This window comes from Macrotis lagotis, chromosome 1, assembly GCF_037893015.1.
Source record: "Macrotis lagotis isolate mMagLag1 chromosome 1, bilby.v1.9.chrom.fasta, whole genome shotgun sequence".
NCBI classification, from domain to species: Eukaryota; Metazoa; Chordata; class Mammalia; order Peramelemorphia; family Peramelidae; genus Macrotis; species Macrotis lagotis.
The window spans coordinates 802,154,131-802,167,829 of record NC_133658.1 but is presented as its reverse complement, the minus strand read 5'-3'; the positions used below and the strand labels follow the sequence as shown (position 1 = coordinate 802,167,829).

The 13,699-nt window shown below is 47.2% G+C and overlaps 1 protein-coding gene across 3 annotated transcripts in view; it reads left to right on the top strand.

The window, feature by feature from the left end:
• Positions 1–3,725: 3,725 nt before the first annotated feature.
• The window catches only part of WNT11 (Wnt family member 11), a 67,753-nt gene continuing 57,779 nt past the window's right edge, over positions 3,726–13,699 (top strand). The window contains exons 1-2 of one of the 3 annotated variants that reach the window (XM_074216915.1): positions 3,726–3,773; positions 9,131–9,357. In XM_074216915.1, coding sequence (XP_074073016.1) covers positions 9,275–9,357 — 83 coding nt within the window. In that variant the 5' untranslated portion in view covers positions 3,726–3,773; positions 9,131–9,274. Of the gene's footprint in view, positions 3,774–5,128; positions 5,355–9,130; positions 9,358–13,699 lie in introns of those variants that run through there. The other 2 variants (XM_074216916.1, XM_074216914.1) reach the window with 2 other exon arrangements.

Here is a 13,699-nt window from a genome sequence, read left to right as displayed (position 1 = left end):
GTTTAGAAAGTTCATCAGGAAGTTGCTATAGGGGAAACTAAACTGGCATTGAGATGGAAATTAATGATATTTTGTAGGTCCCAGACAACTTTGAAACTCTATGGTTCAGAAAAAATAAATAATAATATTGTTTTTATTCAATTACAAAAAAGTAATTTTAGCAACATGAAACAATAGCCTTAAGAACATTATAGTCAAAGAATAAAATTGGGGTAGCAGCTCATCTCAGGACCATTTCTGTCTGATTCTCAGAGAGAGAGAGGGAGACAGAATGAGACAGAGACAAAGATGAGAACCAAATGATGACAATAGTGGATACTTAAATTACTTTAAAGAAATTCTAAGAGGTATTGTAGCAGAGAATAGACACTGGATGCTGGGGCTTGAAGGGGGAGGGGTCAAATTCTATTTCTGACTCATACTGACTATAGGATCCTGAGCAAGTCACTTAATTCAGTCATTCAGTCAGCATTTTTGAAGCAGCATGTACTAGACATCATGCTAAGTGTGGAGAATACAAATATTAAGGAGATAGCCCTGTCCTCAAGGAATTCACATTCTATTAGGGAGGAAGACATTTCAAAGGTAGCTAAAAAGGAGAGGTGGGACAAAGGTGCCCAATTTGAGGGCATGGTAGGAGTCCCAAGCACATCCTGGAGAAGTTGTAGGTGTCCACAGATAACTGCTCCCCACCAAAATTCAAATCACAGGGTTGGAACCTTTCAAATGACAGAGACCCAGGATACTCCCTCACCCAAGATTCTGGGATTCTCTCTAGGATTCTAAGCTGGTTGGTACTTAGTGGTCATATAAAAAGTCTTTTGAGGATAAAAACTTTTTTTCCTTTCATCCTTCCCAGAGCCTAACCTAGTTTTTCCTGGTATATAGTATGTACTTAATAAATGTGTGTCTATGGAATGGAATTCCTCCATTCTAAGTTTCTAAACTTTTGTGATTCTTTGAAAAAATCACAGACTCCTAAAACTGGAGGAACACTGAAGATGGTCTCATCCATCCCTTTCTGAAGATGAAGACTTCAGATGGAAGTAGGATAATTCTCTGCTTTTTGTCAGAGCAACAGCCCCTTTCTCTTTATTTCACAGTGCAAGGGACAGAGGGATGGATTCAATTAAGATAGCCACTCTTTCTAGGTTCTCTTCTCAGTAAAATGAAGCAAATAATACCATTCCAACGGGTAACTCCAGGTGATTGTGAGGAAAGTCTGTTGGAAGAGCTCTAGAACTGAAGTCAGGAAAAACCTGAGTTCAAATAATTGCCCAGTCTCACAGCTAATAAGGAGGTCAGTTTCCTTATCTGCAAAATGGGGATAATAATAACAACTATCTCTATCTCCCAGGATTGTTGTGAGGATCAAATGAGTTAACATAAATACTTTATTAACCTTAAAGCACAATGTAAATGTTAACTGTGGCTACCACCACCACTACCACCACCACCACTGCCACTATTACTATTGCTACTACTGCAATCACCATCACCACCACCACCACCACCACTAGTTCTATTACAACTGCTGCTGCTATTATACCATGAAGCCCTACCGAAATGTAAATCCTTTATAGAATGAATCAGCATCAATCAGTCAGTGTCCTAGCCTGAGGTCAGCTGACACACTTGCCCAGTTTTCTGCGAAGGGGAAGTAGGTGGAGAGAGATTCTTTCACTCTTTCCCAGCCCATCCAGGAACCAAGAATGGGTGCGGGACTCCTAGGAAGAGGCTAGAGAATGTCCAGATTATCAGACCCAGCCCTTTCGCCTCCGTGTCGGAATTTATCCAGGTCTGAAGCATAGGGGGAGCCATTGGCGCAGAGACCTAGGACCACAGAGAGGAGAGCTGGGAATTTACGTTTTAAAATTTCGTTGGGATTTCGTTCTGAGCAAACAGAACCACCCCCTAGGAAGAGGGATTTGAACTGAGCATTAACTCAGTCCTTTTCCCTGCCAGAGGCAGAGGGAGTAATAAAGGTGATACTTTACACTTCATTTCCTTGGCGTTTCCTAGAGGCATAGATGGAGTGCTCCAAGGTCACCTGGTCCAACCCCTTCATTTTACGAATTGGAGCTAGAGAGGTTGAGTGACTTATCCGAGGTCACACAAATTGCACATAGATTGCAAAAGTCATAGACGGAAGACTTGAATCCTCTTCTGACTCCAGACCCCCAGCGTTTTAAACGTCTCAAAGAGGCGGATTTGAACACGGGTCTTCCTGACTGTCCTGCCTGAGGTCTTAGCTTTATACTTGGTTCCCTTTCTTACCTTAGGCGATCCCCCTTCATTGCACTGCTGATCGTCCCTCACATCCTCTCCTGACTCCGAGCCATAGTAGTGGCAGTTCCCCTTAACCTGAAATGTTCATCATCTTCAATCGCACATTCTCCCTTTCCTAACTTCCTTTAATGCTCAGTTCAAATCCCACCTCCTTGGGGGGGGGGGGTGAAGCTTTCCCGCATCCACTCCTTCCTCCTCCTCCTCCTCCTCCTCCTCCCTTCTGAGACTGTCAGCAATATACGAAGTGTTTTTCTTGTGTACATCATTTTCTGAGACAGGATTCGAACTCCCATCCTCCGGACTCCAGGGCCAGTGCTCTATCCACTGTGCCACCTCTTAATGAATGCTTATTGACTGATTTAACCGCCTGACTTTAGAGACAGGAAAATGGAGATTCAGATCCTGCTTTTAACCATTACTAGAAGCGAGATCTTGGACAAACTACTGATCGTCAGTTTACTTTTCTGTAAAACAGGAAGATGATAATAATCCGGCTACCTGTCTCAGCGAATTATCGTGAGGAAAATCCTCTGGGTGACTTTGGGAAACTCACTTTCTTCCCCTTCCCCTTCCCCTCAGCGCCCCCTTCTCACCCTGAGGGATTTGGGCTATGCCAATTTGTAAGGTTCCCTCCAGCTTTAACATTTTCTGATTCCATGAAAAATTAAAGTGCTTTATGAGGTTATGGGGTTTCTGCTCATTATTACCACTCCCCCTCCCCAATACCCACACTCTATTTCTCCCCCTACGGTAGACACACACACACACACACACACACACACACACACACACACACACACCACGCACAGCATACACACACCAGAACACAAACTCACACCACATCACACACACTCAGAACACATCAGAACACAATACACACACCACAGAAATACGCCACCACGCACAACACATATAAATCAGAACACAAACACACTACATCATACACAACACCACACACCACCCAAACACACACGAATACACACCACACACACACACACACACACACACACACACACACACACACATTCCCTTGGGATTCCCCCCCCTCGGGATCAAACAGGTTGGAGTCTGGTGTGGGCCCAGAAGCTTGGGGCCCGCTTTGTTATGCTAATCCCCTCTGACATCACCCGGGCGATCAAAGCTGTCAGGGCTTCTTATAAGCAGGTCCGGAGCGCTCCTGAGCACCAGAGCCGCCTCCGAAGGGCCAGGGCGGAGGAGGCGCAGCTGTGGTGACCGACCCGCACCCCCAGCCACCCCCACTCCTCCCGCTAGCTTGCGGCTGGTTTCTGGGGTTGGACAGAGTCGCTCTCGCTACCTGCACCGGAGACTCCCTCCCGCGCCCTGGAGATGTCCACCCCGTAGGCTCTGAGGCGCGGGCCGGGAGCGCTTGCCTCTGCCCTTGGAGGGGCGCTGCGGCTGGGGCGGGGGACAGTAGCCTTCCTGCTGTGGGGCAGCACGGCCGCTGGCCAAACGTAGGGAGAAAGGTAAGGAGTATGGGCCTGGGGAGGGGGGGAGCCCCGGGGTCTAGGGGGCAGCCAGCTCCCCTACCCAATTCTAACGACGTGCTGGCGTTCGAAGTCTATGGGGAGAGCAGGAGTTACATGTTTGTCGTCCTTCACAGCCTCCTTCACCAACTGCACCCCCTTCTCCCAGCTACCAGGCGGCTACTAGAAGGGGGAGATCCAGGCTGGAGGGGGGAAGAAATCAGGCTCCTGCAGCTGAACACCCCCCCCCCCGCCCCTCCCAGCACTATCGCCCTGGAGGCCGGGAGGGATGAGCTCACGCCCGAGCCATCCCGGGGGTGGGGGTGCGGTACTCTCCCCCAAACTGCCAGCGCGAAATGGGAAGGTGGGCAGGGTCCTATCCCAGTGGCAAGTTACTGTATCTCCGACCACCCCCTTCCCCCCAGTCCCCTTTGAAAAGTTTCCCAAGGCGAGCTAGGGGAACTAGCCCTGGTAGGGATGATAGCAACCCATTGCCAAGACTCTTCAAAATAAGGGTTTGGAAGACACGAAGAGGGGAAAGGAGGGGGGGCGTTTGTTTACAGATCTGATCTCTGAGCCCAGGAGGACGAGCCGGCAGCCTGAAAACGAAAGGAGATCCAGTGAGATCACCGAATTAGAACTTAGAGATGGAAGGAGTCTCAGCGAAAAGGAGAGCTAGAAGGACCTTTAGAAGGTAGAGCTGTCAGAGCTGTCAGGGACCCCCAGAACCAGAGAAAGCCACTTCTTGCCGGGAAGGGAATAGAGTATTAGAGCTGGTTGGTGCTTTAGCTCGGAGAAGTTAAGAATTGTAAGGAACTTGGATCCCAAAATATCAGGGCTTGCAAGCATCTTGGAACTGAGAAAGAGTTGAAACGAATCTTAAAACGCTGAAATCTTGGCGGCCAGAGAGAATCTATGGTGATGCAGTGATGTAGAATTGGGACCTGGAGTTACCGGAGCCTTTCCTAACTTACTACCTCTCTGACCTTGGACACGTTACTTTTTGGCTCCCCGTCCTCAGCTTCCTCGTCCATAAAGGGAAGGAGCCGGACTGGAGGATGGGGAAGACGCCTTCTTAGCTTAGTCTCCCGACTCCTGACAGAACAGGAAGCCGCGCCAAAGAGAGGGAGAGGGAGCTGCCCCAGGTCGCGAGCTGGCTGAGGGACGCAGACCCCGAGGTTTTCGACGGGTCCTCCCGCAGCCTCCCGCACTAGGGTCTCCCGGGCTCCCTCTGGGGAGAGGCGCTCCGAAGGGCGCCACTGGTTTAGCTCGGTCACAGTCCCGAGCCTAGCTAGGCTTGGACGGGTCCAAGTCCCTCCTCCCCCAAAGTATCCCTGGAATGAGCGAGTCTGGAAGAGGAGCTGCCCAGAAACCTCTTCCCACCCCCCACGAGGAGCCAGGTCTCTCTGCAGAGCCAGGAGATCCCGCTGCCTTTTAAGCCTTGGCCCGGAACGAGCCTTAATTAAAAAGAGGTAGAAAACCCAAACTCCCCAAATCTCCAAAGCAAGGAGGCTTTTCCAGGTGGCTGACAGCTTCGGAGCGGCGGTAGGCGAAGGGGGAAAGTTTCCAAGTTTGCACAAGGTGCCTGTCTGTGAGTGTTGGGCTCTGTGCCCCAGGGGCCCCGCTGGAGGCCGGTCTTGGGAGAGGCGCCTCCCTGGGCTTCGGGAGTCGGCCTGTGCGCGATGCGCCCACCTAGAGGTCTGGGGTAATGCAGGAGCCTCAGGTCACGGCTGTAGGTAGCCTGGGGACAGAGGCTTTTCCAGACCGCCTTAGGAGAGAGTGGGGGCAAGGGATCTCGGATTTCCCAGGCGTCCTCTGTCCCTTCTTCGGCCTCTTCCCCCCTTCCTTTTTCTCACACTGCCCTCTCTCCTCTCCTCTAACCGAACTCCGACAGGAGCTAGGGGAGGACCTTCCGAAATCACCTCGTGAAAGCCTAGCATTTTAGAGAAGGGGGAATTGGGATGGGCCTTGGCCAAGGTCACTCTGCGGGCCGGTCAGTGGCAGGGCTGCGACCTGGCCTGGGGTGTGCAGCCAGGGCACCCTCCCAATAGCTACCAAAGTCCCCCTATGGTTTGCTCTTCCCCCAGCAGCAAAGGCTGTATGTAGCTTCGCACCGGGGAAAGCGTGGGAGATGGATGGAGGAAAAGCTCTGGGCAGGCTCCTGGGAGAGGGGCGAGGGGCGAGAGCTGGCTGCGAAGAGGGGAGGAGGAGGGAGCAATGGAGCGCTAGGAGAAGGAGTCGATGCCTTCCTGCCCCCTCCAGCAAAAGTCTGCGGTTAAAAGCTGACAGCCCCCTCCCCACCCCCCTAAATCCCAGCAGGGCGAGAGGAGATGACGAGTGGGTTGTGTGTGGAAGGAGAAAGGCTAATTCGAAGCGAGAAGCAGATAAGAGAAGCTCGGAAATAGCTTTGCCAGTCCTACTCCCCCACCCCCGCCCCCCTCCTTTCCCCGCAGGCAAAAGCCAAAGCTTTCAAGTGCAGAGCTAGCTGAAGGGTCTTGGCCGCTGATAAAAGAGACAGAAATAACCCGAGGCCTGGGGCACTCTCGCCGAGGCCGAGATCCCCGGGAACACCTCCTTCCCTCGAGGGGAGAGGGAGCTGCCGGATGGCCACCAGAACTCTTTACGTGGCCCGTAGCTTTGGTTTGAAACCTATCTCCGCTAATTAGTCTCTGCAACTGGCCAAGCCGGCTTCTTCCTTGCTCTCCCTTTGGAAAATGGGGGGAAATAATCCCTACCCTGCAGAACTCACAGGCCTTTGTGAGATCCAGGGAATCGGCGAGTATAAAGTGCTTCCCAAAAAAGCGCCCTATTATAAATGGGTGCTATTGTACTGTAATGGGGACCCCCCCCCCAACTTGGGCCTGGAGGTGAAAGAGGGCAGGAGTTAATGCGGCGTCTTGGAAAGAGGGAAAACTCTGGCTCCCAGTCCTAACTTTCACCATTGCTGTGATCTTGAGCAGTCACTTTTCTTCTCGAAACTTCAGCATCCTCGAATTGTAAAAATAAGAACTCTAAATCACCGAGTGCTTCCTTCCACTCTAAAATTCTATGTTCTGCATAGGACTAGAACAGGGAGAATTCGAGTGTGCACCTACCTCCTAGAGAGAGAGAATTCCCTCCTGTGGGGAGATACGATTTAGTGGAAAGAAATCTGGATTCGGGAATCAGGAGACATACGTTCTAGTATTCCACTCTGCCCCTGCCTTGCCGGGTATCCTGGAAGAAAGACACTGTTCTCCCTCATTTTCCAAGGAGGTTGGACTTCATTTGATCTCTAACCTCGCTTCCAGACTCAGCATTCTTTGTCGATCCCAGAAATGGGATTTTTGATCCCTTCCCCAGAATCGTGCCCACCCTGTGCAATATTGTTTTCCATCAGGGAATGGAAGACAGGGACCTTCTTTAGTAATCCGACTTGGACTGGGTAATTGAGGGTAGTGTAGTGGACAGTCAAACCTCCTCTGCTCCTATCTCAGTTCAGCTGCTTAATTAGTTGTTTGATCTTGGTCATTCCTGGACATTTGTTTCCAATTGGATTCAATCAGGAGGTCGAGTTGGATGGTTCCTAAGTTCCCTTCCAACTCTCATTCTGATTTCTTATTCTGATCATTCAGAATGGGTATGGAACAAACTAGAACTTAGTCTATAAGCATTTATGAAGTACCTAATCAGTGTCGGATACCATTCTGGATATTGAGGACGCAGACAAAAATATAACCCCCTGACTCAAATTCTTTTAAACAAAACCCACCCCCTCTCCCCAAAAAAGACACACAAACGTCTTTAAGCTCAACATCCTCCAGTCCTGCCCCACCCTGACCCCCAGGACAAAAGGCTCTTGGGTCTTGATTGACCTCCGGCTGCAGTTTCATCCCAGGTGTGGGTAAATTTGGAAGAGGCTGCCAGGCCGAGGTAATGAGGTGTGAAGGCAAGCATAGAGGGAGCCTGTATCGGCGGAGCAAGGGCACCGCCATTAGTCCACAGATGGATGCGCGTTTCATTTCTCCTTGAAAATTGGGATGGGGAGAAAGAGGAGAGAGATTAGCTGAAAATTTGACTTGAACTGGGGGAGTTTGAGATTTGTTTCTTTGCTATTTTGGATAGGTTTCCCCTAGAGAGGAGGACATGTGTGAATGTCAGTATACAGATCTTGGTCCCTTCCTCCCCCCCCGCCCCCGAAACGTGGATAGATGCCCCTTAAGCATCTTCCCTTCCTCTATTCAATGGTTCCTAGCAACAACCCTGTGAGGTAGGTACAATTTGGCAATATTGTCTCCACTTGATATCTAAGGAACCTCAATCACAGAACTTGTTCTATGACCTTGAAAAAGAACCTTTCCCTCCCTCAGTCTCCTTTACTCCTTGATAAAACGTGGGAATTGGGCTAGGTCATCTCTCAGGTTCTTTCCAGCTCTAACATCCCATGTTCTATAGTTCCTTTGAGCTCCAACATACTGTTCTAAGATCCTTTCCAGCTCTAAATCCTATGATCTCATGTTCATGTCATCGTGTGCCTAATAAGTGATGGAATGGAGGCTAGAGTGAGTCAGTAGTCTCCCTCCCTCTCAGTCTCCCATAGAATCATAGAGTCATAGCATTTCAGCACTAAAAGGCACTTTAGAGATCAGGTCTAGTCTCCTCGTTTTATGGGAGAAGAGGACAAAGCCTTCTATAGAGCATTTAGCAAGGTAATGTCAGAATTTGAACTGGAATCCAAGTCTCTGGATTTGTAATGCAGTACTTTGCCCACTACACTGAAGCTTCTTTTGACTTTTTATTTCTCTCACTCCTTTTTTCCTTTTTCGTCTACTTTATCTGTCTCTCCTTCTTTCTCTCTGTCTCTTTGTCTTTGTCTTTTTTCATTTCTCTTCGTCTCTGTCTTTCTTATTCCTTTTTCCTTTCTTTCTCTTCTTCCTCCTCTTCTTCCTCTTCTTCCTCCTCCTCTTTTTCTCCCTCTCTCCACTCCCCTCTTTTCTCTCTCTCCCTTCCCACATACACACACACACACACACACACACACACACACACTCAGACATAGACATACACACATTCGTACATATAACCTTGTAAAAAACTGGATCGGTGAGGAAGGTTCACCATATGGAGAGTTAAATAGAAACACGCAATCAGTCGTATAATGCAAGACATAATTCAACCCATACGTGCACTGTCTTTGTTGGCTATAAAGGTTCTATCAAAAGTGGGGGGTTGAGGGGGGGGAGAAGAGACACACACACACCCCGCCGAGCCCTCCCCGCTTCCCAATTCGCAGGCCCCTCCTTTGCCATTTGAATAACACACCCCCCTCGCCCCAAGCCCCGCTTTTAACCACAGCTCCCATCTCTGCTGGCTCTTAGGTTTTTCTTGCGGACCAAAGAAGAGCAGCCAAGAGAGAGCCAGAGCGAGCGGGGTTCCCGAGCCGGAGCGGAGGACCTTTGGTTTGGAAAGCCTTCCTCTCTCCCTCGGGGGCACAAGGACTTGCCCCCCGGGAGTCCTGGAAAATGAAGGCCAAGGTGCAGTTTCTTTGGACGGTTTTCCTGTCTCTGATTTTGCAGACCGGTCTTGGTTACGCGATTAAATGGCTGTGAGTATCCCTTCAGCTCCCAATGGCCTGCCGGGCTTGGACAAACAGCGGTGCTTGGGGGTCGGCTAGGGAGGAAATATCTAATAGGGAGCTAAGGAGGATGGGCTTCACAGATCGCTGCGCCTGGGCCATCTCCATCACCCTTCATTTTTCTCTGCTGCCGACTTCAGGCTTTTCATTTTTAAAACAGTTTTCTAAGAGGGGTGGGGACGGGAGTTTAGGGAGTGATGAATCTGTGGATAGTGAAGGCAGAATCAGCAGACACAGCTACTTAGCCTAGCTTTTCAACTAACTAGTTGGGTGACCTTGGGTGAATCCTGTCCTTGGGCCTCAGTTTTCTAGATCTGTTCAAGGGGGCTAGACCTTACGATGTCTTACGTCCCTCCATCTGTGATCGTTCATGTTCTGCATTCTAAAGGGTCTTTTCCAGTTCCGACATTCTGTCCTGCTGTGATTGTTTAACTTGAGTTTGGATCCTGGTCCTACCACTGACTTGCTGTGTGACCTTGGAGGAATTGCTTTCCCCGGCTGGGTCTTAGCTTCCTCTTCTGTAAAATGAGGACAATATAGTCTTTCCCTGCCTCCCTCTGGGGTCTCTTTCTAGGATCAAATGAAATCACAGCTGGGAAAGTGTAACTGATAAAATGCTATATAAATTTAAGACCTGGTTATTGGAGTCATCTTATCTTGGTTCATCAAGAGTTAAGGAGATCAAGATTCTAGTCCCAGTGCTCCTGGTGACCTTGGACAGAGGCAGTTACTTTACTTAATCGGAAATGCCCAAGACTGGAAATCACAGATCAAATTTGAGTCCAGCCACAAACTTTTTTTTTTGTGGACTCTGAGAAGCTTTTTCATCTTTGAGCCTCAGTTTTCTCCTTTATAAATTGGTATTTAATAACTTTTCTCTGTCTACCTCAGGGGACTATTATGAGGATATATTGAATTAGTAGATAGGGAAGTACTTTGTGACCTGTAAAGCACAGTAGCCATATGGAGGATTAGTATTGTTATTGTCTCAGGTTGGAGCCACATTCTCATTTGAAACCTCTGCTGCTTTGGATGCTTCCAAGAATTAAGGTGGGTGGAAGAAAGAGCGGCATTCTCTGAGAGAATCTACAGGTAAATCCCCGGCCTTTGGGAGAGGGATAAGAGTGAGTCACAGGTCAGAGATTAAAATCATAAACTGTCAGAACTGGAAGAGCTTCAAGGGACCTTATTTAGAACATATTTAGAATGTCAGACTTAGAATGTTAGGACCAAGAATGGCAGAGTTAGAAAGGCTTGAGAATGTTAGAACATGCTTCTAACAGGACCTAGTAAACCCGACTCTGTAGAGATAAGGAAACGTGGACCAATCTAATGGCTACCTCCGGACAGTTATAAAGGCAGCAAAGTATCTTCTGGATTGGATTTTTGGCAAACAAAACAATAGATTCATGATCTTCTAATTAGAAGTGAGTTGTTATTGATTAATTGATGCTTTATTAAAAATCATCCTGTGGGCCGCTAGGTGGCACAGTGGATAGAGCACCAGCCCTGGAGTCAGGAGTACCTGAGTTCAAATCCAGCCTCAGACACTTAATAATTACCTAGCTGTGTGGCCTTGGGCAAGCCACTTAACCCCATTTGCCTTGCAAAAGCCTAAAAAAATAAACCATCCTGTACACTATCAGACTTTTTGTTGCAACATAGAAAATGGTCTTTGTGGTCTATCTGCCTTGCCCAAGAGGTAGTTGTTCTCTTTATTATCTCTTTGTGACTCTAATGCATTGTGAAAAAAATGTTAAAATTATTATCATTGGAGAAGGGTGTGGCATTCATCTATTGCTGGGATATAAATCAGGGAATGCTGGCCAGAGAAGGGCCCTTCAGATCATCTTGTCAAGCTTCCTCACTTTGCAGAGGAGAAAATTGAGGCCCAGAGAGGGGAAGGGATTTATTGAAGGTTGCATAGAGAGTCCCTGGCAGAGCTTGGACTGGGGGATCTTGGGGAATTCCTTCATCCTGGTGGATTGTAGAGAGGAGGGAAAACAAGAGGAGGAGGAGAGTCTGCTAATGTGACAAATATCTATATCTGTGACTTTTAGATTAGTTCCAAAAGCACAATAACATCCCCTTACCCATCTCTTACACCCTCATCTCTTGCCTTCTCTGACACCTCCCCTCAATTTGGTTCAAAGCTGCTTGGCTTATTAGTTTTTGATTTTTCTATGATCTCATCCATGTGGGCACTCCCTGACTGGTGAGATTTCCAACTTTTTTACATCTTATCCTGTGGGATTCTTCACATCTTTCCATAGCCTCCACAGAGAACCACAGGAAAACATTGGAGTTCCCTTGAACCGAAAGGAAGTTTAGCCTTCATATAGATCAACATTGCTTAATCAGGGGGTCTGCACATTTTAAATAAACAGATAGATAAGCAATTCTCAATTTATTTCCTTTGTGTGATATATATTTTATCCATTTAAAAATTGGTTTTAAATATTTCAAATGGCCAAATTATGAATAAATCTAAATACATTATTAAACTGTATTAAATGAAATTTAAGATTGTTAAATTAAAATTTTATTTTAAATGATTTTAAAATCATTATGAGAAAAGTATAGGCTTTATCAGACTGCTAAAGGGGTGCATGGTACACAAAGGGTTAAGAACTTCTGCTTCAGCTGAAGATCCTCATTTTGGCTAAGGGACAGTCACTCAGACTTCTTAAGTAGTAGAACTGCAACTTGTATTCTAAATCTAGTGCCTTCTCCACTCTGTCAGCTTTTTTCTTCTAAGTTTCCATGGGAATGCCCTTGAACACACCTTCTACATAGTTACTCCTGGTTTTCTTGGTAGGGAGAAAATCTGTCTGAGCATGGCTCAGTTTCTCCAGTTGGGCATCATCCTGCCCCATTGTGTGGATAGTCTTTGTTCCCGGCTTTGATATACAAGTTCCGTTGGGCAAGTTCCCCATGGAAATGAAAAATGGCTCCTCTAGTAGGACTAAGAGATATTTTGAATTTTTCTGGCTCATGACCAAAAACTTTTCATTCCCATTTGGCTACCCTTGTCCCAAATATTTGACTTGGAAGGTCTTTTTAACCAGAGGCACATAGTCCATCTCCTTCCTGGTCTGTACTGGAGGTCTGGCCAGCATGGCAAGGTCTTGGCTGGGCTTGCATTCCATTGGCAAAGCCCACCTCTCTGCTGGAAAGGGAGAGAGAAAGGAAGACCTCAGTGATGGAGTCATTGCTATTATCTAAATTATTTTTATTGAAAGGATCTAGCATTGTGATAGTACCAATCAGTATTTTCATGCCTCTGAAAGGTCATTATGTGAAAGAATGATCTGATTTATTCTGTTTGGGCCTAGAATAAAGGGAAGTTACAGAGAAGCTCCATAGAAACAAAGCTTAAACTATGGTTTCCATCTGCCAAGGCAAACCAATTCATTCTCTGAATTTTCTAGAGTAGGTGAGGGAAGGGGAGTTAAGTGACTTGCCCAGGACTGCACATATCCAGCATATGACATGGCAGGACTAGAATACAAGTCTTGGTTCTGATGCTAGTTCTCTATTCACTGCACCTCAAGGGGAATGGGTTGGTTTGGGTGACAATGAGCTAGTCACTTGGGGTAGTCATAGAGAGAAGCTGGATGACCATTCATTGGATATGTTGTAGAGAGAATTCCCCAGGATTGTGCCTGTCAGATTAGATGTGCTCTGAGGTTTTTTCCCCATCCAGGGCTCTGGGGTTCTCTGAACAATCCTGAAAAGTAGGTAGTCCAGGCAAGTGTCATTTAAAGAGATCCAGTAAAATTCCACAAGTACAAACACCTATAAGCATCAGTGCTAGTGTCGATCTCCTAACTCCAAATCCAGGACTCATTCTGCTATACCAGCTATTCTCAAAGGGAGATAGGGGTTTCCAGGGATTCCCCAGGACCCTTTCAGGGAGTCTAGGAGATAAAAATTCTTTTCATAATAATACTTAGATACATTTATTTCTAATAGAGTGAATTTTTGTTATAATAACCCATATAAACAAAAGCTTTTTGGAAGGAGGTCCCTCAATCATTTTCAGGAATGTAAAGGGATCCTTTATGATTCTGAGAACCTCTGGGCTGTTGTCTCACTAAGGAGTCTAAAGCTTTGTTTCCAAGAAAGGAGTTATTGACATTAGGCAGCATGGGGGGGGGGTCAGAGAAGAGGGAGGGTTTATTTTGGGGTTTTTTTGTTTGTTATTTAGGGCACTGGATGATCTTTTCCTAAGGAAATTACTGACTCTAACTGTGGTGACCTTGAAGTTAGAAAACAGATTCAAATCCCATAGTACTGCTACTCAGGCAGT